The following is a 22,356-nucleotide window of genomic DNA, read 5'->3' on the forward strand; positions in this document are numbered from 1 at the left end:
TTGCATATACACAGCATGTCCCACATACACAGAGATCTGTCTCTTCTGTACCGTGTGTCTGGCAAATGCAGCACAACCAGCACGTGTGCAGCTGAGGAAATGCTGCTTGTGCATGGTTGAGTTTTTAGGTGTCAGGAAATGCAGGTCCCAGTGCCAGGCTTCATCCTTTGCTCTCTTGTTGCCTAAGTGGGCAGCAGAGATGCAGACAATGCTAACCACAGCTTACAAGTGCTAAGCTAAATATAAAGCACTTTGATCATGGCAAGCACATAAGAGGGTTCAGTAAATGTTTATTTTGATTAAACTATTAACCAGAATAGCAAATCCCATTATACTAATCATTATTACACTGCTTCCCCGTCTTCTCTTTTCTCTTACTCCTTCCCTCCTGTTTTTCTTTTCCAGAAGACTGTAAACACATATGGGGACATTTCTCATCTGGAAGGCCGTGGCTATTTGAAACACCTTCCAGGCACTGTCTGGAGGTGAGTATCCCCTGCAGGCTGGGCTCTGCCTTCACTGGAGCTGGCTGTGTGGCTGACCTCTGCTCAAGGAGGAGCACCTTGAGAAAAGGGCCTGAAAAAAGTGGAGAGAAAATGCTAGTGAAAGAACGACAATGTTGACAAGTATTCAACCGGGGAATGCTGTCTTACTGTTGGGTTTCTTTTTTGGTAGGAATACAGGCAGTAAGGAAGAAAGAGCATCAGTCATAGATTCACAATGAACATACACATTAGTGCTAAAACATTCCATTTGGTTTAAGGAATTTAAATCTTTCATTACCACTCAAATTAAAAGCAATGAGGCACTGAGATCCCTTAGCCAGCTTCAGGAATCTCAGTCTGTAAATTCAGTGTTAGTTTGATACAGCAGATTTGTTTTAAATGAACTTTTAAGTGCAGTTATATTATATTATAGTTTATCTTGTGTTGGTATTTCCTCTCAGTCACAATTTCATGCCTGCATGCAGTAGTTCTCTCTCAGTGGACTGGGAAACTTTATAAACAAACATGGACCATCCTCATGTCCTCTGGCAAACAAAATCTCCAGTGGAGTTTTTGGGAGCTTTGTTCCCATAATGTCTCTAGATTCAGACAGTGGAGAATGCTGTATACACAAGTAGGTGTTGGCCTTTGAGTGAAGATCACTTTGAGGGGGAAAAGCAATAGGCAGGTGGTGGCCCACACAAGTCCTCTGTGTCACTTTGGGGGAGAAAAAGATGGCTGTCAACTGACATTGCACAAGGTAACATGCATAGAATAGAATGACACCCTGAGTTGAGAGCTCAGACTGGGTTCTGGCTAAAGGACGCCTTTCCTGGAATATTCTGCAGAATATGTGGTATTGGTGTTATTAGTATAATGAGTTGCTTGTCAAATATATAAACTAAAAACCACAGGGTTTTCATTCAGAAACTTGCTGCTTTAGCGTGTTTCTCTCCCAGTGCTGCGATGTTCTGGAATGAAAATATTTGTTTCCAATCTGGCTGGCTATCAAGTTGATTTAATGCCTTATAGAAGCTGTTCTGAAAGCTTTCTCTTTTCTCTCTGGATCCAGCTCTTGGGTGGATGGCATCTCTTATCATCAGTGAGGTTGTTCTGAGTTGTGGTTTCAGACAAAGAAGCCTAAGCTCTTGCATTTTTCTTCTAGGAGAAATATTCCTTCATTTTCTTTTACCTCATGTTGTTTCTTCTTCTTTCTCTGTGTGTGTCTGTGTCCCAGCACTGTAACATATAACCCCAAACATCAGTGTCCTCTTGCTTACGCATTAGACTTGAAAGTGAGTTAAAGATCTGTCTCACAGTTCAGGAGTTGCTTTCTGTCTACATCCATAGTTTTTCATTGTCCTGTGACTGAAATCACTATTCAAGTTCTCCTTCATTTTTGGTTCCAGCTGCGCTCCTTCCTGTAGCATCTTCTTTTAGTGACATTAGAATATTAACGTGTTGCTCCATGGGTTTCCTTTCCTGCTGAAAAACATTAGAAGAGTTGTAGTTCTTTAGTGCTATTCACTTGTTTTTTCTAACTTCATTCAGACAAAGCCATTTTACTGCATTCCTTCCCTCATCACACCTGCACTGTGTTGCTTCCACCATAGCAGCCACTGATGTGTTGTAGTGGAAGGAATAGACTTCATTTCCACCTAATGTTCAACACATCATCTACAGCGTGCTTCATAGCCCTGAGCCAGACTCAGGAATAGCCAAGCAAAGATGCTACTAAGAACTGGGCACTTGATGGTAGAGTTGTAAGATGGAGAGCCAGGGGCCCTTTCCCTTTTTCCAGGGAAAGATCAGACCAACCAGCCAGGATCCTTAGCACTGTCACTAACTTACTCTTTTTTTTTCTTATTTTTTTCTTCCTGTATTCTAGAGCCTGGATCAATAAATAGGGCCCTTTGTCTCAGGGACACTGAAAAAATATACTGTTTCAGTTGTTCTCGTAGGTATGTGTAACTGGAGCCATCAGAGCAGCAGAGAAAACACAGCAATAGGGAAAGGAGGCTCCACTAATGATCAGACTACAGACTATTTTTGGTTTAGAGTTTAAAAACCAGCTATTGTCTGTCTTGAATTCTCTGCCTCAAATAAGTTGGCTTGGCTCTGCCAAGTGGCTGGCTGCATGGTGCTGTGCCCCAAGCCAGGGGGCCAGGCCTGTGCAGAAAGCAAGCCCCCCTCAGGTGCCAGAGTGCAGGAGGCTGCTCCAGGCCATGTTCCAGACCTTGCCCCATCCCAGGGCTAAGCTGGCCAGGTGCTGCTTGGCTCTGTCAGGTGTGTGTAGCTAAGCCATGAGTGTGCTATCTTACCTCTCAGTTTTTGGACTTCAGGAGCATACGGGGCTGCAAAACTCTCTTCTTCAGGAAAGTCAGGGCACGGTTCAGTGGGCGAAAGAGGGCTGTGATGCAGAGAGCTGCAACCAGAAAAGTTTTGACCAACCTGTAGTTTCAACCACAAGCTCAGAAGTGAAGAAGAAATATGTGACCAAAAAAAATATATATATTAAAAAAAAATAAAATCCATTCTGAAAAGCATTTCTGGGCTTTGGATGATTACCAGAGCTGAACAAAGCAGAGGCACTGCTCTCCCATCCCACTCCTACTGCAGTGCCCTTTTTATGAGGTAGGTTGAGGGCTTGGGTAGGAAAGGACTGTTGATGCTGATCTCCATCTGCACTGAGCAGCTTTGCGCTGTGCCCCTCTGATGCAACCAGAGCAAAGGAAAGCAGCAGCAGAGGGTTAACAGGGTGGTTATGGGTGCTGCCTTCCACCTCCTTCCCCGCTGTGCCGGCCAAGGAAAATGGACTTTGTTTTTGAAGATACCAGACTCTCAATAAGACATACAAAAAACAGTTTTTAAAAGATTTTAAAGAAAAGTAAAACCAAAACTAACTTATTTGATGAAACATTTTAAGGGTATTTTCTCCCTCACGTAGACATTTATAGAGAAATGCAGTGTATCTGATTATACTCAGCTGCTGCAAGTAGTTCCTACCTGGAACCCTGAAAGCCTTCTTCCATTTATGAGGGGTTCTTCTCTCAGATAAACTGCATGTGTCTGGTTCCTCTTCTTCCCATATCAGCAGGGATGGCTTCTTCATCAGCCCATATGTGCCTGCCAAATAAACAGGGTATGAGCTAAGTTTACTCATATAGCTAATTCCTGAATTACAACATGAAATGTTGCCACTTTAGATTACTCCTAATTAGTAACCTGCATGTAGTGAGCTCTATAGCATTCATCCATGCCAGGGTTGAGGGAGGCCATATTTTGCAAGACTTACTAGAAATAGAGCTGGCCAAAAGGCAGTTATTTTTTCCCACACCCATCAGGATTTCTTATTACAGGTCCCATTGGAACACTGCAATTCAGAATCTTTTTTTTTTCTTTTTTCTTTTTTTCTGGCTAGCTGAAATTGTTTTTGTTTTTTTTAATGGTCAATTCTACAAGGAGGCCCAGCAGTTTAAATAGGAGAAAATCTGACTGTATGAACAATCTAATACACTTCAAAGATACAGCAAAATGCAGCGAAGTCAGATTATTTGTACAAGCTCACAACATTTTTATGACCAGCCAAACATTAGCTTTTTTCTTTTCTTTTTTTCTTTTTTTCTTAGAATCAAAGAAAGTAAAGTACTTTCCAAGAAATACTCAAGGCAAAATCTAATGGTATTTATTAGAAACTGTCACTTGCTGGGACTTGCTCCCTTTAAGGCACTTACTCCCTTTGTAATGGTAAGTTATTGCATCCAAACATCTCAAGGGACAAATTCAGGTTAAAGTTTTCTACTTCACAGGGCAAATGAATTGGATTGGGGCCTGTTTGTCTGCAGAATAGTGAATAATCTTTGAGAGGTGATGTTTATCTTCTTACCTACTTGCAATATAGAGCACCAGAAGGCTCTGATCCATAAAAATGTAGTGTCTACATAAGAGAGCCTTTAAACCTGGTGTCTGCTCTTGGTTGTCTGCAGACAGTACATATTAGGGGAAGGGTGATGCTAGTTAGACAGCTGAGGAGAGAGTTGACCTGTCTTGCTGTAAAGAAAGAAAGCTGGAAAAAAGATTTGAGGAAAGTGCTGTTCTTGTGTCCTAGGAAGAGCCCAGGGAAACCTCTGAATAAATTTCTGTGCCAGCCACTGGCCTTTTCTATGCCATGTTTGCTGAGAGCTGTAAAGATATTTGAAAGCTAGAACAAAACGTGTACTGGTCTCCTGTTACCTGTCCATTCATACCTGTAATGCTTGCCCTGAAGAGTGGGACTTAATCTGAACACATTTGATTCATATCTGTCCTGTGCCAAAATGCCTGTGCCACTGTTCTACTCATTACACCATTTTCCTATATTAAATTGCTATCATATCTCATTTATTGTATCTGATTGATAAAGTGCAGTGCCAGATGTATTTTAATTGCAGCTGGGCTAACTATGGCCCACGGTGCATCCCTCTGGTAATAGGCAGAAAGACTTGCCTTGTCCACAGTCCTCTGCTTCAGCACTTTGCTTCCCTGCTTCTCAAAAAACTGTAATAAGACTTAGTCTTATTTTACCCTCTCCCATATTTTAACTGCATTGCCTTGTTTCGCATCAGACTGAGTGACTCCACATGACTGACAAAGACACAACCTGTGCCCCAGAGCTGGAAGCATGAATAAAATATCTGTGTGAGAGGTCTAAAGAAAAGTGCAGAGAGCAAATAGATGAAGGAAGCATCCCTCCTGCCACATCCCTTTCCAGCATACAAACATTTGGGGACTCTGGGGTCATTTTTAAGAGTATGTCTGCCTGCATTTTTATTTTCTGGATGTATTTATAAATAACATTGAAGCTTTCTTTTATTGAAGGAATGTGGAAGAAGGGAATCGTCTCTCCCTTTACTGGCTGCAAATCAGTCACCACTGTATGTATAGATGTTAGAACTGATTGGGAATTTTCCATCGGTGTGAAAATGTGGCCTTTGTAAATTAAAAGCAGGATGAAAACTGAAATTTCTGATGAGGACTAAGAACTTTCCCAGTTCTGTGCGAGTCTTGGGTAGCAAGAAAAGAGAAGATGCACTTTTAATTTGTATAAATAGCAAATCACACAGGCAGCCATAAGGAAGGAATGAAAGGCATGTGACTTGAGTGGAGCTTTCACTTTATATCAGTGCCATCTTTATTGGTCTGACAACTGCCAAAATGGGAGTGTGGAAAACAAGGCTTCAATGGGGAACAGACACTTGCTCCTTTACGGTAAAAGGGCAATTCAAAGGCCAGATGGATATAGGGAGTTAGAAAAATTAAAGGTAAAATAAAGAAATACATAAAAACTAGGGTGGCTTTTGGTTGATTGGGTGGGGTTTTTGTTTGCTTGCTTTTAGGCACAACTCCAGGGCTTAAGTGGATATGTGGGATGCATGCATTGTGTTTCTACATTTCGGACAAGGCAAGATAGAACTGAACAACACTATTGAGATACATGGGGAAAGCTGATGTTTGGATTCCTTTGATGGTCAGTCAGGCTTAGACATAAATGTGGGTTTTACCACTGTGGAGAGCTCTCTGCTGCCAAGTTTTTTTACAGGAGGAGCTGCAATTATTGCTTACATTTCATCAGTCTATTATATTAAAAAGTGAACATCATCTATCCCGTGTTTAGAAATGAGCGATATGTGGTTCAACTGGCAGCCAGGATAATTTCATGTCCTGAAAAACAGCTGAGACTTCAAAGAGCAGTTTCAAACTGCTTGACCAAATCAAGGTGGAGAATACTTCTGGATAATAGATGCAGCCCCAGAAACTAGAATAAGCTGCCCAAGAACAAAAAGAAGGATCTGTTTTTTGGACAGTTTCTTCATAAAAAGATCACCTGACTAGCTACAACAAAGCAACAAGTCTACAAGGTTTTTACCATATGTATTTACAATACAATAAACCTGAAAAACAGGTTGATTTCAACTTCTGATGGGTGACTGCTGCTGATCTAATCCGGTGCAATTCTTGTGCATACACTATCACTAAGTCCATCTACCTGAGGTGAAACTGGCTCTGTGCTGGAATCTTTAGAACTTCAATACCACCATTCAGTGCCACAGCAAAGATGCTGTGTCTGAGCTGACTGAGGGACCATCCAAGTCCTGCGTGATGCAGCAAGGAGAGCTGTGCAGGAGTTTGTTCCTGCCCATCTTTTCTTACTGCAAATGGCACAGCTGTTCTTCTGAGTTACCTGGGGATTTGTAGCATAAGTATTGCAAAGACAGCCTGCCATTTGGATAGGGAGCTTCAAGAGTTAAAATAATTACTCAGAAACTCTGTAATTAAAATGTAACTTATTTGTGTGTATCTAAGAAGCATTTATTCATCATGTACAGCAGTATTCAATTTTTACATACATTCAGTCTTGCTAAGTAATTTAAATCAAGTTTATGCAGCTCTAAGATATGTGCTGTAACATAGGAAAACAGAGTTCAAAGTAACCCTTCTTTCACTTGGTTTCCTTTCCCCATCTAAACTGTTCTCCTCCAGAAAAATGTCCAGGAGGTTTGGAAAGAGAGTAGACCAAAAATAAATACAGATATAGACACCCACCTTGCAAATACTCTTTGTGATAAATGGCCTTATTTCTAAGGGAGAAATAAAACTGTAGAACTCCTTGGACTCTAATCATGGTGTTTTTCCAAAATATTTGTCTAGTTGGAAGCTGTCCAGCTGTGGTTAATGAACGGCAATGCTCTGTTTCTAAACTGGTGCAAAGTTAAGTCCTCATCTGGGATACTTTTACATTAGCATAAAGGTTATATTAAGAGCCATGAATAAAAGAGATCATATGGCTCTTTTACCTCATTCCCTTTCCATAGAATATACATATTCCTGGGAATAGGAGTGAACATGGCAACACGCTCTGAATGCATGCAAATAAAATAACCCACTTTGAAAATATAGCAGCTGAATATGCATTTTTAATTAATTCTTAAATATCTTGGCTCGCAAACAGAAGTCCTCAATGCAGCAAGGAAGAGATAAACAAAGCAATGATGTGCACAGCAGGGTTCATGGGGTACCTGCTGTATTTGACAGCAAACTGAACCCACACAGTTCATGGCTCAGCTCTCACTTTCCCTGCTCACGTGTTTCTGCATGGCTGGCTGCCTGCTTTGTTCTTCTGAAATCTCGATGAAGTTCTCTGGCCTATAAAATGCAGGTCAGACTAGCTGATCAGACTGACTCCTGCTAGGATTACAGGATTAGAGCCTGTGACCCTGTGCAGTCCTGAGGACTCTGCACCAGTCTTAAGTGCCAGCCCTGTCCAGCACACAGTCCTGAGGTTCGTTCAGCAGTAGCAGGCAAGACGGTTGGCAGCAGCGATGTGATGTGTGAGGCACAGAGGTTTCAAACCCAGACAGGCTCTGCCCACTGGCAATGAGCAAGGGATGAAGATGGAGAAGTGTTACTGCAGCATTTCTGTATTGTGCAACTCTTTGATCGTGGTTTTTTTATGTGTACGTCCAAGGGTGCTTGGCAGAGAAGTTGTCTGTTGAAACAAGAGAATTACAAAAGCACTTGAGGGAAGGAAAAGTGATCTCCTGCAAAACATCCACAGCTGTTGATGTATAGCTTCTTTCTGAAGGAAAAATAATAAACCAAGTATAGATGACACTCATATTCCTTTTCTCCCTTTCTTCCAATAATAAATAACTCCTCCCAACCTATAGTTTCAGAATGAGATCTGACTTTTCTGCCTAGGTAGCTGCGTGGCTCTGATTGCTACTTCTCTCTGGTATTGATAAATCTCCAAAAGATAAGAAGGCAGTGCATTACAGACTGTTTTTTCAAAGACTTCTGGATAACCTATATTCAAGGTGCAAAAACCTAGCTGCGAGAATTAATCATTTGACTCAACTCCAAGCATAGTCACTTGCAGACTGGAAAACAGCACGATTTATCCAAGGTGGCCTGCAGTTGTTGTAGCTGAGTAAAGTTGAATAATGCAGCACTCTTTAAAATTACATGAGTATATGATTTCCTCTACCTTATTCATTCATAATTCCTACTCTCTTGTAGTTTAGTGCAGTGATTCAGTGATTCTGTTTGATCTGACTCTGAGGTGAGTGGGAATGGCAGGTCATTGTGCATCACCCTTGCTTGTGCCATGCTATAATGCTGCAAAAGAGAGCTCAGTTTTCCTTCTGAGCTTAGGAATGACTATATGGCCTAGCCTTTCATCTTGGGATAAGCGTAGTATGGAAAAGTAAGTGAGGAAGTGTTACTTTCTAATAAAATCATCTGATCTACTGCTCTGCTGTCCTTAAGAAGCAGAATAATTTGTACAGTGCTTCCAGCGCGCAAAGGAATGCTTCAAATGTCTGCCTCCCATTGAGGCACACTGTGGGCTCTCACTTTCTTGGTCTCTCAATTCCTCCAGGAACTGAACTGCATGACAAACTAAAGTCAATGGACACTGAGAGAAACGAAGCAAATGAAGGTACCAGGAGTGCACCTATTACCAATATCTAGTGCAGAGCAGAACTGCAAGAATAGATTGTCCTTTAGAGGAGATGGAGACGGAGACTGTTCAATAGGCCATGGGACTGCTAAAAACCTTGATAATTCAGTACTTTGTTTTTCTGACAGCTTCAGTACACAGTGTTGAGCAAGTAACTGCATCTGAAGCCACCCTTCATCCTCCAGGATTGGCAATACTTGCTACTGATGGCTGATGCCTTCAGATCTACTTAAAGAAGAGATTGCATTAGTGTCCTTGATATATATAAGAGATCAATCAGATGGATTAACTAAACCTGCCTATTTAAATTGATTAAATCCAGGTGATCTTGCCTGGACTGACTTAGCAAGAGGTCTTAGAAACCTCTACCAGAAGCATGTTGGGGAAGAGAACAGCTGGCCTCAAACATTCTTCCATGTTGTCTGCTCTGTGCACTTCAGTGGCCATCCATAGACCTGCAGATGTTATAAAGACTGGAGGAGGGCAGCCTGGAGCACAGAAAGTCTTGAGGAAGTTTAAGACAACAAAAGGAGAAGATGGAATCTTTCAAGATAGAGGTTTTTTCAGAGCAGCAAATGAAAAACATGATTCAAAATATTCTCTAACACATGAATAGACTGAAACTAGATGTGAAACAGCAGTTTATCCACTCTCTCTTGTCCCAGCATTGCAGTGTGAGGAGCCAGACTCCATGCAAGCTGGGAAAGCAGGGTCACTTGATGGATTTTTTGCAAAGCTCAAAGCAGTATGTGCATGAAGCAGTACATAGTAATTTCAGTTAGCCTAGCGTCTGTTGTGCTTGCCTGTCTAATTAGCTGAACCCCAAGGTACTGCAGCAACTGAGACTGCAGCAATTCGTTAGCCCAGTGCTCTAGTCGTCTGAACTCTTCCCACATCGGTCAGGTTGCCATCTGTTGGGTCTTGCCCATCTCCATGTTTTTCTTCCTCCTTGTCCTGCCCCACCCTCACTGCAGTCAACCCTGAAAGTCGGGAAGCAGTTGCCAGCATTTCCACACAACATGCCCAAAGAGCAATAGAACGCAGCAGTTTCTCAAGCAGCTCCATCTCTGAGCTACTGGGTGCAATGCCAAGAGCTCTTACAATGTTTGATAGTACAAGCCCAGCTCCTGGAGGTGAGCAATTAAGACTCATTCGCTCCATTTCCCCTCCTGTCTCCTTGACCTGCTAGTCATAGAAAATGTAAACATCTGGAGGCACCAAATGTCAAAGTGCTAGCAAAATATGAGATTTCTTATGAAGCAAGTTAAGCTATCAGAAAACACACATCATAAATTTGGAAGGGGGCTGTTTTGTGTTTGTCTCCATACTTACGCTACTTGTACAAACTATTTATACCTAATAATACCTCAAGCATTGTTACTGCAACCTCAAAATAAAGGTGTTCTAGCTTACTTGAAAATTCAGGTTTCTGGGCCTGTACTAGGATAACAAATAGGTGACTTCAGCTGTTAAAAGCCTTCAGTTCTAGGAGTAGCTGTGATTAGGGGTTTCTTTCTTTGTTGTATCACTTCGGAAGTGACACATTTTGCACTAAAAAAGCTGCATTTATATTAAAAGATGTCCTTTTATTTACATTAGCAAGTTGTAGAGGTTAAGATTTCCCATGAGGACAAGTTATTTAAAAACTATATTACAAAACCAAATATGAATATTCCTTTCTTTGGAAACCAGTAGTTGCATACAATTAAAGCATGTAAGAGAAATCTTGAAAAGGAGAGAGTTGCATAATTGTTCTTCCCTGTCTTTGCCCTGCAGGACCAACAACCATCTTGTTCAGATCCTGCTGCCCAAAGTGCATGTTGTACGTGCAGCCTTTCAGTGTAGTCTTTTGGTTCAGCTTTAATTGTTTTCCTATCAGTCGGGTACTGGCAGATGTCCACATTCACCTAACCCATGCCAAAAACATTACATCAAATCCTGCAGAGTAAATACCAGCAATTACTTGAAGCCATGAACAAGGAAAACTAAGAAAAGTTTGAAGTCTTATTCTTTCTTGTTTTCCTTAAATTCCTGACATAGGCCTTTGATGTGCTATGCAATTGGGTCAGCACATGAGAAATACATTTTAATGCATCCACATCTATGAAGTGAATACAGTGCAAGAGATTCTAAATGTAAAACCTCACAGATTCTATGATAAAGATTCCCATCAAAACAAACCAAAAAAAAGAAAAAGAAAAAAATTAAACCTTAAAAGCTTTTATTTACCCAGCACTGTGATCAAAGTAACCCAAATTAAAACAGATATGACTGGGGCAGATCATCGTATAGTTAAAACAGTACAGGCTCATGGAAACCACCAGCTCCCACGGAACTATACTGGTTAACAAAGTCTCAGTTGCTGGTTTCCAGAGCAGGAGCTGATGCTTTGTGAGCTTTAGGCCTTGTCCATGCAGGCAAGCTTTACCAGTATGATTTTACAGGATCCAACCACAAGCACTTCTGGTCTGCTGTGCGCTTCTGAGCAGAAAAGCAATGGGAGATAACCTGTGCTGTTGGGCCATCAACTGCTGCAGCTGGCTGTGGGCATTGGCTGGAGTTCCCTACCGTGTCTCTGGTGGGGTGTCTGCAGTAGGGGAGGCTTCATGGTGTGTACTCTGACTTGCAGCATGTCCTTCCTGTGCACAGCCTGAGAGCACAACGAAAACTTCCAGTGTTTGGCAGCAATGCAAAGGGTCTCGTCGTTTCTCAGGAGTGTGAGAAGAATGCTCTTAGAGAGTCTGGCTCACTGTTAGCGAGCAGGGAAGCTGCCCTGGGGAGTTCTCAAAAGGAGCCTCAGGGAAACCACAGTAAGACTGAGGAGGAGAGGGACAGATGAGCTGGAGAAGGGAAGGGGCAGTATGGAGAAGCAGTGACACAGCTTCACTGCTTAGACATACCTTGGCTAGGAGGTTTGATGGAAGAGAGTTGGCCTCTTCCCTTGTAACCCCACAGGCCTGTAGGCAGTGAGGTTATAGCCCAGGCAGTGAAGGCTTAATTTTCTTTCACTCCCAAGTGGCATAAAACTAACATCTGTGAGGACAGGGGCTAGTGGATAGCAGAGCTAATTCATCAAGACTCAGAGGCAGCCTGCCTACCAGCACGTCTCATCCCACACTTAGAAAGAACAGGTGATGTTCCCCAGATGGAGTGCTTATGGATGTTTCCTTGGTAGGACACTAGCCCTGTGCAGTCCCAGGAGGGCTCTATGGCTGCTTTCAGTCCTGTTTTCTCACAGAAATGGCAGCTGTGGGATTCAGATAGTCCCAGCTTTCCAGCCAAAAGTCTGACTGGGCTATTTCTTATGAATCCCACAGCAGACAAAGACACAAGACAAACCTCAGGGTTTTTTTTTAATCCTCAAGAGGTTAGAAGTCAGACATTTGCCTTCATCCTGGCTCACCATCCAAATCCCTGCATCCCCTTTTCATTCCTGTGTTTTCTCCACACGGTGAGTCCAGCCCTCTCTGCCTTGGTGGGACCTTCTCCCCTTGTTCCTTGGCCTACCTTGCTTTCCTCTGGGGGCTGGGTTCCACTGGGGCCTTTCACAGCCACCAGAGTAGTCTCTTTCCCTTCGAAAAAGCAAAATTTGTGTTTTGCACAAGGAAAAAGCAATGCAGTTAAGTGTTATAACCCATTACTAAAGGCATTTTTGCCTTCCTCATTCCGTGATAAATCACAATGATCTCACATTCTTGAGCATTTTGACATATACATCGGGTTCAGTTTGCAAGTTTGCCCTAAAAATTACCTTTCAGGGATAAGTGATTTTCTATGAAGGTTTTCATTGTCTTCTGGTACTCGTCATCCGTCATGTGGAGCTGTGCTACCTCCATTCCTGAAGAGCACTCTTCTTTCGCAGTTGTTCCCTCCTCTTGAGAAGACCAGTGTGCAGCAGACACCCTAAAACCTGCTTTATCCAAGTTCCTAGCAAACGTCCTCCCAATTGAGCTGTTGGATACAAGAATGACAATTGCTCTCCCTTTTATGTCAATGTTCTTCTCCACGACTCTGAAGGACCAGAAGATAATGAAGCAGGTCAAAAACGTGATGGAAATGAATGCAAAGGCATAAAGGAGGCAAGAAAGGATCATTGCGAGAAATAAGTCCGTGGCCAGCAAGACCAAGTGGTGAAAGAGGAAAATCATCATTAGAAGGATTAGCTCCTTCCCTCTCACAGGCAAGCTGAGAAACTAGCAAGGATTCACTGCGTGCAGCCACGCTGTTATAAAGTCGGGCAGCATTGCAAAACATGCGGAGGCAAGGCAAAACCCCACTGGGAGGATGAATCATTGCCTTGGATATGGCAACAGCGGAGATTTCCAAACCACATTCATTTTCAGGAGAGAGCAGTGCTGTGTTTGTCTTGGCTTTGCTGTGCGCTTGGTTGCTCTACTAGGGTGAAATTCAAGGATGTACTTTGTAAGGGCATTTCCTCATGTGCCTAGTGACGTTTAGAGGGATTTCTTAAAGTAATTGTGTGGGGCACTGAGAAACCATGGAGTAGAAATAATCCCTGCATCTGCTCAGCATGCTGCAGCTCTCTTCAATTAGCTGCTCCTGCTACTGCTGCAAAGCAGGAAGCTTTAGTGAGTCTAGGAAAAGACCTGGGTGGATGCAGAATGGGAAGCTGCCCCCTGGCACCAGCACTTGCTTTCCTGTAAAAGATGTTGGGCTGTATCACTGTGCCAGGAACAGCGTGCTGCCTGACTGCAGGGACTGCCTCAGCCTTCATTCATATCAGAGATGAGAGAGACAAGCTGGGTGCTTGGGAAGGAGCTCTGTCGACTGAAGACAGATTTCAGACAGGAAACTACCACTCCTTGTGTTGGCAGAGTGGGAAGCAGAGCAGTGCCACGCAGAGGGGTGCATCTGTCCCCAGGTAGAGAAATGCCCGTGGCATACAGGATGCAGCAGGGCCCTGCACCAGCAGAAACAGCCTGCTAGGCTGAGGAACAGGGAGGGCAGAGGTAAATCCTGCTGCTGCCAGGCTCAGCTAACAAAGGGCCAGAAAAAAAGCTGTATGAGCTCGTTGCTTCCTGACTACCAGCTCTTCCTGCTGTCTGTGAGGCAGCCAGTGAGGCTGGAAGTAAGACCCTTCCCATCCTGGAGATAAGACCCTTCCCATCCTGGAGTTAAGACCCTTCCCACCCTGGAGTTAAGACCCTTCCCATCCTGGAGTTAAGACCCTTCACATCCTGTTTATGGTGGAGGTATCTTCTGATCTCCACTAAGACCTCAGCAACAGAAACTGCTCTTGAAACAGCTCCTCCAATCTTTCCTTCTTTTATTTTCAAAGAGGATCAGTTTAAGGGGTATCACCAAGAAGTTTTCCATGCTGGCTGTGTTGTGGTGTAGGTGGGTGTTGTGTTTATCCCCCAATCAAACTGGGAAGGCACTGTGCGCGTGGGACAGGCTGTCAGCACGACCCACCCGTGTTTCACTCGTCCTTCTTGTTTGTTGGTGCAAGCACGCAGGTCCCATCTCTAAAAGCTCTGGCTGCTTTTGTAATGGAGTTGTTGCCAGCTGCACCCCAAAACCAACCTGCACACCCCACCCAGCACGTACACAAATGCCCTGAGCTTTATTTCAAGTGGGCAAATGATGCAAACACCCGGTTTGCTTTAAATGGTTCACAAGCAGAGAGAAACGGCAACACCCCCGCGCTGCCGGCGGTGCAATGCCTCCACCTGCCGGCCTCCCCATAGAGCGGCGCTGCGCCCCGACTGTCCCCTCGCTCTTTCAGGGGGACCCGCGGCCCTCGGGGATCCCTCTGCGGTCAGCGGTTCGCCGCTCTTTGGAACAGTGGGAACTGTTCGTCTGGGAACAGTGAAGACCTCAGGCCTGCCCTGCACTTCATCTTATCATATTCATGAGCGTAAAGACATCGTGCCGTTAGGCGACCCATAAGGCAGCAGTGACATATCCTTGAGCTCCACTGTTGGCTGCCACCCAGCCTGGGTTCTGCACCGTAATTTCTAACATAACTCCTCCAAGGGTTTCCGCTGCATCCTATCCTGAATTTAGTTAACTCTTGGAAGGCTACAACATTTTAATCAGCGGATTGCTCTTTTCAGGCCTGTTCCAGAAGTTACTGGTTAATGCTCAACTTTGGCATGGAGTTTGGTGTTTCTCATGTTAAGCAAGAGGACTGAATGAAGATAGCTGCAGTGAGAGCTGAACAGTTAGGTTGTTGCCTCAGATTTCTGTTCCTCTTAGTGAAGGCACCTGGATGCTTTCAACAGCAGGTCTTGGGGTTCTCACTGGGGCGATGTGGGCATGAGCTGATTATCTCACAGCAGGCGTGAGCCCACCTGATGGCAGCTTTTCTCTAAAACAGGTGTGTCAGCCCACTAGGCTGTTGGTGGGTCAGGTGAGTTAAATAGCAGCTGCCTGAGTGGAAAAGGGAGAGTCAAGAAGAAGGGTACTGAGTTTGGACAGTGGTGTTGCTGTAGCACTTTGCCATATCTCCAGTTCAGACTTTCTATGGGTGCTGCCTGGGGAGCTAGGAGCTGTGGACAGAGATGGGCTCTGATTCAAGGTAGGCCCTTTGCTTTGTGACAAGTGTCCAAGTGGCAACTTTTGAGCTGTGCTGGCCTTGCCCTGCTTTTTACTTGAGTACTCCCTTTGCAATGGCGGGTAGAAGTAAACTCTTGAATAAGGTTAAATTCTGTATTAGTTCTACAGTGCTTTCCCTGTGCTTCACCTTCACATGAAATTCAGACATTCAAATGTAGGGAGGCAGCTTGGCTGAGCCTCTTTGGAGAGGTTTTCTAAAGTGTACAGATCTCACACTGATTTAGGCTGGAGCAAAAACCATATTTGGGAAACCCTGAAAACCTTCTTTAGGTAGAAGCTCATTAAATACATGCAAAAAATACTATCAGCTAACTATAAATATGGACATGCTCTAGTTCTTGGCTTCCCTTTCTTTTTTCCCCAGCACGATGACAGATGTGCTTTCTAGCTCTCTATAGCCAAGTTTTTATTTGAAGGTCAGGGCCAAGAATTTGAAAATGGTACCTGACTGAAATAAAATCGCTTCTGCCTGTTGACATGTTCTCTACTTATACGTACCAGTATATCTCAAATGTGTAGTGGCTTCTGGTACAGAGGCTTGTTTCTGCAGGAAAACAAAGGAAGCTTTGTACAATAAGCACTCTGTGTCAAATAGGCTGTGGCAGGTGATTCTTCCAAACAAAATTCCTTATTAATAACAACATCCAAGTGTGTGTGTGTATTAGGTGGGCTCTTTACCTGCAGTAATTCTACTGTATATGATTTTATTTCTTATCTCTGCTCTATTCTGGGCAAGTTACTGAACAGCTCCACAGGTGTCATTTGTGGACCCTCATTTGTCAGAGAACCCGGATCAGGGCTTTGTGATGATGGTGTTTATGGATGCCTGCCTGTTGTTCTGTTCCTTAGTATTCCAGGGATGAAGATTCCCTCAGCTCAGTGGGTTCCTGCTCCAATATAGCGGGTCAGTGCTCTCCTGGTGGCCCTCAGCTGGCCTTGCTCAGCTTATCAGCATCCTTATCCTCCAGAAGGCACCAGAGCACTGTGTATTTTCAATCTGTTCTAGCTTGGACTCAGTTGTCTCACTTAGGAAATCCTGTTTGGTCCTCTGTACAATCAATAAGTGTACAGAGGTTAGACTTATACAGATGTTTGGTTAAGTAAGATTATTGCAATGGAAAGATAATTAATAATAAATAATAAATGAAAATGCTCACTGATGTTGAAGGCTGAATTGCCTTCACCTGTGCTCCCACAGCTGACTCATTGCTTGCCTTGGGTGGTCAATCAGAGGTTCAGGCCATGATCAGCAGTTCCCATACAGGCCTCTATGGGTGAACTGTTTTCCTGAGTTCAGTTTTCTAGCCCAGATCCAGGTAGGATCTGGCCTCCAAATGGGCTCAGCCAAGCTGCCTCCCTGAATCTGAATGTCTGAATTTCGTGTGAAGGTGTGCCTTTGTCAGGAGGCAGGAGGACAATACTAAGGTATGTTCCCATGTCTTTCTTCTTTCCAGATTACCAGAGTTAAACCTACACTGTTTTTAAAAGTGATGGCTTTTAGGCATCAATATCCTATCTGCCTTGCACTCCTGCAGTGATGCGCCCTGACTGAGCTGGGACGTGGAAGAATAAAGGCAGCATATTGCACTGAGAACTGCTTACATATAGTGGTGCTGAGCAAGGTGAATGGGAAGGGAATAAAAGATATTGTGACCTAGCAAGGAGGCCAGGAGTAGGAAATTGGGACTTTCCAGTGTGCCAATAGGCTTTTAGCCTTCAACAGTGTGTGACGCAGTGGGAGCAGCAGCTTGAAGCACCAGCAGCCTCCATTTACCTAGTCTGAGTAAGGCTGATGGTGTTAGGTGTCCTGCATTTCTCATAGCTTTCATAAGGCTCTACAGAGCACTCTTCCAAACCCAATCACCTAACCTCCTATGTAACCATCAGATAAAGACTATCTCCAGTGAAAGGAAGTTCAAAGTAGGTACCATTCATTGCTGGAAAACCCATCCTTCTATCAGGAAATACAGGGTTCCTTTCTGGATATCCAGCACAGGCTGCAGTATTACCTCCTCCCCTGTTGCCCAAATGGGAGGGGATCTCTTGGAACATCACAAGATAGGAGATAGGATTATGACATCTATCTCTTTGTTTCTGGATTAGCATTACATACTTAATCTAGGTCAGTTATAACACAGCTTGAAGCTGGAAGATGAAAGAGCTGCAATTAACACAATCAAGCCTGTATTTTCTTATGAGTAGCAAACGTTATGTAGGCAAGCAGACAAAGATCTTTCCCAGTTTATGTACTTGCTGAAAATTTAGCAAGCGCATCAATGAGCTCTGTTCATGGAGATGCTCTTGAATTTTTGTATTTTAGTCTTGTCATCAGCAAATTCCATGATAATTGTTTTGTGTGGAATGATTACTACAGAATGAAAGAGCAAGCTCCAGGGAAGTACATCTCTATGGCAGCTCGTTTTTCAGTGATATGAGTGATGGTTCTAATCAGCAGGTCCATGCAGCAGAATAAATTCTACGATCTTGTCATTGCTTTGGGGTGTGGGTTATTCTCGCTGATAACTGTTTTTTTTTTATAACTAAGAATGGCTTCTACTGCATCCCAGTAAAGAAAAACATGCATATACGTTATATGAGTTTATTGTACCTTGTGGCTGGCATTTGCAAAGCTACCCAAAGGATCTGAATGCCCAAATCCCATCAATTTTAATCAGTGCAGAATACCCTTTGTGGCCCCAATAGAAACATCTATGTACACAGTGCTTAATTCAGAGTATGTAGAAGTCAGTGGATGTTAGGCTAGGCCTGTATCTGGGACTTCAGACCAAAGAGCAGTCAGCACACACCTCCATGAAGGAGTTGGAGGTAATGCAGATTGCTTCAGTAATGTGTTAGTGCAGACTGATTCAGGCTGCCTGGGAGCTACCTCAGGAGGAAGGTTGGACCTGTGGTAGCACAAGCTGCAGCCACTGTGTCAGAGCAGAGATGGGCATCAGAGCAGTGAGAGTGCCAGAGCCATCGACGTGGCAGCCAGGCAGCCCTGAGTAATGAGCTGAGCATCAGTGAAACCAGATAATTAAAGTCACTCATGGAACAACCATTAAATAAGTGGGTGCTTGTTAAGCTTGAACTCAGGAACGTGTACAACCATGTTTGAACCATTTACTTGGTTCAAGTTTGTTTTGTTTTCCTGGCAACTTGTCAGGTACTCTTGAGTAGAAATGAGAATGCAGTTAAACGTTTAAAGAGGTGGCATCTAGTTGAATGAAATAACATTAACTGTACTGGATGCATAAAGAAAGAAGGTGGGGAAAAAAGCTTACCAGGCCACATTTTGCATTCAGTGGTGGTTTATCAAGCAAAAAGGAAATGCTACCTGGAAGCAGCAAATTGAACCGTTTGATGGTCTCCATGTTTGGATTTTATAACCTGCAGTCCTCAGCCTTGTCTCTCATTTTATTTGCTGCAAATAAGCATGCTGTTCTTCCAACTCCAGATTAGCTTCTTCTTTCAAGGGTAAAACAGCATTGTGAGAAGATGCTGTATGTGCTGCAAGTTCTTTGTACCATAGCAAACTCAAGTGCTAGTGCTTATCAGAAGCCCCTTTATTTTCTTCCACTTTGAAGTGAGATTCTCGGAGGCTGGCTTTATAAAATCAGCAGTCAGATGCATTCAGTAAAGGTTAACCATTCACAGTTTGCTGTGTTTAATAGCCTTGGAGTGGAGACCAAGGAAATTCACATTAACTTTCTGTGGTGCTCAAAGTGTTCTTGAGAAGTTTTTCCCCTCTTGCTTACTGCACCTTCATAGCTTTTCAAAGGATGAACAAAAAAACTCTAGGATAGTAAATCTGGAGAGCCATACAGAGAAAGAACTAGTCTAGAAATGAAAACTCTTCACCTGGGAAACAGCAAAGATTTCATTTCAATGAATACCTCTCTTCGTTTTGATAAATTGCTGCTGCATTAGCACTGAATCTCAGGAGAAACACAATGCAGGTAAAACCAGAAGTACGTTAATGATTTCTGGGATATCAAATTAATAGAGACCAAAGCATGTTGCATCAGCCTAATTATTTTGTAATAGTGTGTGTAAATCGATGGATGTGCGTTTTATAGAGATCATCTATTGCATCTACCATGTAGGCCACATCCCACTCTTAATTGCAATTACTGAAATCCTACTGTAGGCAATAGTACCATGTGAAATGGGCAGCATTTCAGCTCTTTTTTTGATAACACAAGTTGCAGTAGAGAACAAGGGCAAAATACACAGCTCTTCTATTCCCATTATTTGCACACAAGTGGAATTGCAAGGATCCCAACCAAGAACAGCAGGTAATAACAGCAGCCAGTCAGCAATAACAGCTAAGAAAACATGTTAATTTGAGTGGTTTTGAAAAGAAAAAGAACTTTGGGGGGCTATGTGGGGTCAGGTGAGCTTCTGCCATCCCAAGTCAATTCAGCACCTATGGGAAATGATATGTGACTGATTCCATTTAATGTTTTATATTAGCAGGGGTATTTGTATGATACCAGCATTTATAGCATTTTCCAGGCCATACATCACTCTGTCATTTGCTTTTGACTTTCTTTCAGGTTCTTCTCTGGCTTCTATGTGAAAATGACCCAAATTTCAAGATAGAAGTTCCTAAGAGCAAGAATTGTACGGTGCCTGCCACAAGGGCTTCCCTCTGGGCAAGCTTCTGAAATACACCTCTATTGAGGAGCTACAGTAGATCAGCAGAGCTGTAACCTCATCACCCTGTGCTTCTGAGAGTCCTCCAGGTATGAATTGCTAATAAGTAATACTACCAGCGTCCCTAAAACATGTACTTTTGGGGTTCACTTGAACATTGCTTGTGGCAGCAGTTTGCATTCAAGTGGGCAGCCACAGGGCTGAGGCTGTTCATTAATGCATTTCACACCCTCACCTCATGATTGTTGAGGTCCAGGTTGCTCTGTTGAATGCCTTGGCGTGTGGCTGAGGAGAGAAGCACTTGCTGTAGATAGCCAAATTCATGTTTGCTTGCCTATTGTCATCTCAGCAAGGGAGGAAAATGTCCCAGCAAATAGCCTCATAGTCTTAATAGTCAGAAATGTTTGACATCTCCATATTTTTACATTTGTAAAATTGCACATTTGCAGTTTGCAGCTCCTGTGAGGCTCCAAACCTTCTGTGGAGGGCAAAGATGTATGGCTCTGTGTGCCTGAAGCAGGCATATGCAAAATATGAGGCTCTGGCAGTGCAGATGTATAATCACTAGTATCACAACTGCCATCGTTTATGCAATTATAATAATACATCCAATTGGCATTACGTTAACAGAGCTGTATGCATTTGTTTTTTAAAAGAAAAGCTTTATGGAACAAAAAGGGACTCTAGCAACAAAATGCCAAACTGCAAGGATAGGGTACCTGCACTGCCAGACAGCCAGAGACTTTCTTTGTGAGCTAAATAATTAAATGTACCTGGCCTTGATTCTCCATTGCTGAGTGGAAGAGAAAGTGTGTTGATGTTCTGGAGCTGCCCAGATCTCCTCGCACTATACTCTATGCAGCGTCACTGTGCTTGGGCAGCTCAACCTAGATCCTCGAAGTCCACAGGTCCTGCCTGTGGTGAAATCTGAAGGTGAAAGTGCCATTATCTCCCCCTTGGCACAACCTGATGGCAAAGATAACTTCAGCCACCCCCATGTTCTCTTTGAGTCATGGCACAGCGTCCTGCCCTGGTGCTGCTCCCCGGGGGTTCAGCCTTCCCCAGCTGCCCCCTGCCACAAACTGCCTGTGTGCGTGCCTTGAGCACAGCTGCATCCCCCAGGATGAGCCCCCGGCGAAGCTCCTCTCTGCAGCAGTGCCCTTATATGAGGGGGATTTCTTGTTGCTATGACGATGAGCCTGTAGGGATGAACGTTTCTTTCTGCAAACGGCAGTTCAAAGCTTAAAGCGATGCTGCTGCCTCTGAGTGCCTATTAGTGCCATGTGCAAACACAGCTAGGCAAACCCTCATGAAAATAAGGAGGAAAAAGGAAAAAAGCCAGCTGGTTCTGCGCTTCCTTCCCCACTCAGTCTTCGAGCAATAGAGATAGTGATTGCTTTCTGTGTCTTTGTTCCCGGCTCTGGCACAAATCAAATCAAACCTCCCTTCCCCCAGCAAAGCGCACTCACTAAGCTGGAGCATGCCAGAGTGAAAACGGATTAAAAAGAAAAATCATCCCTGCCGCTGCAGATGAAGAGGCATAAATCAGTGTGATGGGGGGTGCTCTGCCTCTGGGCTGGTGATTCCTTCTGCTAATGGGGTGCTTAAATCAGCGTGGCTGACAGTCTTGGGGTATCCACTGAGCTCTCCTCTGCCTTCTGCATCTCTAATGGCAACGGGCTGAGAAGGGCTGCATCCAGACCAGGTATGATGCGAGGCCAGCAGTGCAGGAGAAGCCGGAGTGGCCTCTCACCACGCTGGAGGGAGCTCCTGAGACAGCAAGTGCTGCAGCATGCTCCAGCATTCACAAGCGGACCCCAAGGCTGTAAAAGCATGTTATATTTCAAGATGCTTTTCATAGCTGATGTTAGAACACGGGTTGTTTATTTTCAGGTTTTAGATCCTGAGGAGTCAGGTTTTCTCCTGCGTAAATAGGCCTTCCATACATTTTAAACACTCCTATATAGGTCGTGAATGTATTTTAACTTCTAACAGAGTAAATCTGACTTTCTGTATGACCTCGGAAGGTGGGGGAGTGAATTTCCAGGTTTAGAGTGACATGGACTCTTTACACTGTCAATATTCTTTTCCCCTCTTGGCTGTCCCACAAACTAAAGACACAGCAGGCAAGGACCC

General features: G+C 43.7%; 2 protein-coding genes across 6 annotated transcripts in view; one reads left to right on the plus strand and one right to left on the minus strand.

The window, feature by feature from the left end:
* PAK5 (p21 (RAC1) activated kinase 5) overlaps positions 1–22,356 on the plus strand; it is a 143,307-nt gene that overhangs the window by 31,157 nt on the left and 89,794 nt on the right. For all 4 annotated transcript variants that reach the window (XM_032443809.1, XM_032443810.1, XM_032443812.1 and 1 more), the window contains exons 3-4: positions 406–485; positions 20,121–20,309. The gene's annotated coding sequence lies outside the window, so the exon portion shown is untranslated. The remainder of the gene's footprint in view (positions 1–405; positions 486–20,120; positions 20,310–22,356) is intronic.
* Positions 274–13,346, minus strand: LOC107310939 (estradiol 17-beta-dehydrogenase 2-like). Of its 2 annotated transcripts, none has more exons than XM_015857059.2 (4): positions 12,734–13,346; positions 3,492–3,611; positions 2,807–2,910; positions 274–1,967 (listed from the first exon to the last, which is right to left on the minus strand). In XM_015857059.2, the coding sequence occupies exons 1-3, from the start codon at positions 13,131–13,133 to the stop codon at positions 2,810–2,812; spliced, it is 621 nt and encodes a 206-aa protein (XP_015712545.1). In that variant the 5' UTR covers positions 13,134–13,346; the 3' UTR covers positions 274–1,967; positions 2,807–2,809. The 2 variants fall into 2 exon arrangements, with proteins under 2 accessions (XP_015712545.1, XP_015712544.1); XM_015857058.2 differs by having other exon boundaries at positions 274–1,970; positions 12,734–13,344.

This window comes from Coturnix japonica, chromosome 3 (genome assembly GCF_001577835.2).
Source record: "Coturnix japonica isolate 7356 chromosome 3, Coturnix japonica 2.1, whole genome shotgun sequence".
NCBI lineage: Eukaryota > Metazoa > Chordata > Aves > Galliformes > Phasianidae > Coturnix > Coturnix japonica.

Bases quoted from the DNA above. Each gene is read 5' to 3' on its own strand.
- LOC107310939 (XM_015857059.2), bottom strand. From the start codon at position 13,133: ATGATGATTTTCCTCTTTCACCACTTGGTCTTGCTGGCCACGGACTTA. The intron at 3,612-12,733 runs GTAATTTTTAGG...TTTATTTGGCAG, and splicing joins AAATCACTTATCCCTGAAAG to GCACATATGGGCTGATGAAG. The intron at 2,911-3,491 runs GTAGGAACTACT...TTCTGGTTGCAG, and splicing joins GAAGGCTTTCAGGGTTCCAG to CTCTCTGCATCACAGCCCTC.